At 44.6% G+C, this 2,879-nt stretch overlaps 1 protein-coding gene across 1 annotated transcript; it reads right to left on the bottom strand.

Annotated features, from left to right (window-relative positions):
- Positions 1-488: 488 nt before the first annotated feature.
- Positions 489-2,343, bottom strand: LOC109426651 (protein odr-4 homolog). The gene is made up of 3 exons (XM_019702175.3): positions 1,985-2,343; positions 1,248-1,925; positions 489-1,153 (listed from the first exon to the last, which is right to left on the bottom strand). The coding sequence occupies exons 1-3, from the start codon at positions 2,078-2,080 to the stop codon at positions 596-598; spliced, it is 1,332 nt and encodes a 443-aa protein (XP_019557720.2). The 5' UTR covers positions 2,081-2,343; the 3' UTR covers positions 489-595.
- Between the last annotated feature and the right edge of the window lie 536 nt (positions 2,344-2,879).

Genomic DNA, 2,879 nt, shown 5'->3' with positions numbered 1-2,879 from the left:
ATTGCTCATCCATGTTTCTATGAGTCTATGGTATCTTCTTTACATAGATCCCCTTTTTTCGCTTTCTGGGTTCATTCTGGAAACCTCCTTCTCCATTTAAAAAAATCCCAGAAGCAAGACCTGTTCACATAAACTAGGTTTCCTTTTTAAAGCCCTGACTTATTGTATACACAAATTCCCTCTTTTTATGCACTTTGTAATTTATGCACATTTCAAGGCATAATAAGAGGTGCCAGGGTATATCATAACTGCCCCCACTCGCATAACAGTCCCATCTTTGCTGGGTTTCCTATTCATATGGGACTGTTTTGCGAGTGGGGGCAGATACTCTGTAACTTACTGGCATTGTCTTTGAAGATACACTTCTAGCTGGGCAAATGCTACAGGCCCATGCCACGCCTAGGTCTTCTCTATTGAGGCTACCTGGGCACCAGGAGCTCGGTCCGGTTACCTCTCGGGGGGAGCGCAAATTAACTGAATTAATAAACTTTGTTTTAAAATATTGTATATATTTGACTTTATCTTGGTCAAAACGAAAAAAAAACACCATCAAGAAATGTCCACAAGATGGGACCGTTGGATCCTTACGCCAAATCTACTTCATGAAAAAGAACACCAAAATGGCAATCAACAGAACTATCGCGGCCAGCAATGCTCCAACCATCGTCATATTTAGTTTTCCTTCTCCCTTCTCATCCACACTGGTCTCGCACTCCTTTGCGTCGTGTCGCTCCTCCTCCTTCACTTCGGCCACAACTTCAACCGTTGCGCTCAGGTCCTTGGGCATTACGACCAAATCCAGTGTGTCTCGGATTTGTGGAATGGCTGTCTCCTTGGCTTCCTCCAGGAACAGATACTCGCTGAACATAATCGGTAGGTTCGACTTGAGCTGAATGGGGAAATAGATTCGGCGGGGTAGCTCATTCAGCACGATCGTATCCTGAACGCTGTCTTCCGCGGACTGGACCAGGGAGTCGCAATGGATTTGCACCCGAGACATAAGCGAACGAACGATGTCCGTTTTGATGAAGGATTCTACCTCGGCGAAAGTATTTTTCGGATGAACGAAAACCTTGGAACTTATGATGCCGTCAAATTTCAGGGTCCCTTCGAAAGTTTCGATCGTGCGAGTGGAAATGTCACTGTTGGATGGCTGGAATGGAATAAAAAATGAATAATTCATAACACTACTACTTAAAATAGAAAGAAAGTCGAGCTTTTATTAACACGTGACAGCAGTCACTTACCAATGGTGTATAAACGTGCACCAGGAATGGATCGTCCTTCTTATCTTGCAGAGTCGATTCTATCAACAGTTTCCCATCCTTTGGTCCGCCGTCAAAGAACACGACGCTTCTGTCCAGCTGATTTTTCAGCACTTCGACACACTCGGTCAAATTGGTCTCCGTATCGTACTGATCGTCCGATTGCTTCTGCTGTTTCTTTTTCTTCAACGCAAACGTTTCGTCCGTCTCGAAGAACGTGTTCATCACCTGCCAGCTGGTGGCTCGATCCTGGAACTTCCAGTCGCATGGTTTCACCGAAAGGCTCTCCGATTTGAGGGCCACGGTCTTGCACCCGAACACGTTACTGCTGGATGAGTAGTAGAACACCAGCTTTTCACCACTATCCAGCCCATCGCAGTTACCCTGCAGAAGCGGATTGGAATCGAACGTGTGCCGGATGTCCATCAGTATGGTTTTCACTTTCCTCAGCAGGTTCTGGTCTTCGAAAACGCTCTTCGGATTGATGACGAAGATACCCATCACGTAGAATCCACCCGGCAGCAGCCGGGTTTCGATCAATGCATGCTGTGAAACCTGTTGATTATCGATGTCCAGAATGTTTTGTACTTCCGTTTCGGCACCGGAATCGTCCTTGATTTTGTTCAGGTAAACGACGTAATCTTTGCCGCTGCTTGATGGCTAAAAAAGAGGGGAAATGGTGAAATAGCCTAACAAAAACGTACCAACGGAAAACATACCTGTCCAATCAGCACACCAACGCAGGAACCCTGCTTCTTGGAAAGATTCTTGAGGTACTCCTCGAGAAAGGCTTCACATATCACCGAACGTCCCATTTTTGTTCTGCTGTTGTTAAAACGAACACCAAGAAATGCCGTCCACCGTTCCGACCCCGAATATTTCTCCCGTAAAATTAATCACACAAACCGTTGCCTATAGTGGAATCGAAAGGGGTAAGATATTCCGTTGCCGCTACCCGTACATTTCACTTCCAACGACTAGAAATGCAAACTTTATTTACGATTTACGTGTCACTTCTCCTCGCGTTTGATTTGTTTTCTTGTTTTTACGCTTCGCCTGACTGACAAAAGCAGCTGCCAAATTTATGTTTACGTTTGCGCTCTGGTGATGATCAGCGCTGCTTGCGGTAGATGAAAGAAACTCCTTGATCAAAAGCTTTGCATATTGAGCTTTGAAGTAGTGGCGTCTAGCGGTCAATAGCTGCAGCTTTCAAACTTTTGTTACCCATTGGACACTCACACAAAAACCAACTCAACAGCTGCGTTACTCTTGCACTCAAAAAAGTTTCTACTCGGTTTCTGAGTTTATCTACACTCTACAGAAAAAAAAAGGAATACCCAAAAAATTGACGTATTTTATATACTGATATCTATATATATAAAAATGAGTTTGAAGTCCCTTTGAGGCAACAAAACTCACGAACGGCTGAACCGATCAGAATGACTCTTGCATGGTTCAATAGGAAGTGCAAGCCAGCGATTTGTCCATGTTGTAATATTTGAAAGCCCCTCAGCAGCTTGCACATACGCACACACTAACACCTATTCATGTTCATCTTGTCACACCTTTGTGCTTCCTTTTCCCCATTTATTCGTGTGCTAGCAACCAGAGTAG

This window comes from Aedes albopictus, chromosome 2, assembly GCF_035046485.1.
Source record: "Aedes albopictus strain Foshan chromosome 2, AalbF5, whole genome shotgun sequence".
NCBI classification, from domain to species: domain Eukaryota; kingdom Metazoa; phylum Arthropoda; class Insecta; order Diptera; family Culicidae; genus Aedes; species Aedes albopictus.
Note: the sequence above shows the minus strand (reverse complement) of the source record. Positions and strands in the feature narration are given on the sequence as shown.

Excerpts from the sequence above, each read along its gene's own strand:
- LOC109426651 (XM_019702175.3), bottom strand. The coding sequence starts at position 2,080 with ATGGGACGTTCGGTGATATGTGAAGCCTTTCTCGAGGAGTACCTCAAG. Across the intron at positions 1,926-1,984 it reads TTGGTGTGCTGATTGGACAG|CCATCAAGCAGCGGCAAAGA; the intron begins GTATGTTTTCCG and ends CCTCTTTTTTAG. Across the intron at positions 1,154-1,247 it reads TGCACGTTTATACACCATTG|CCATCCAACAGTGACATTTC; the intron begins GTAAGTGACTGC and ends ATTCCATTCCAG.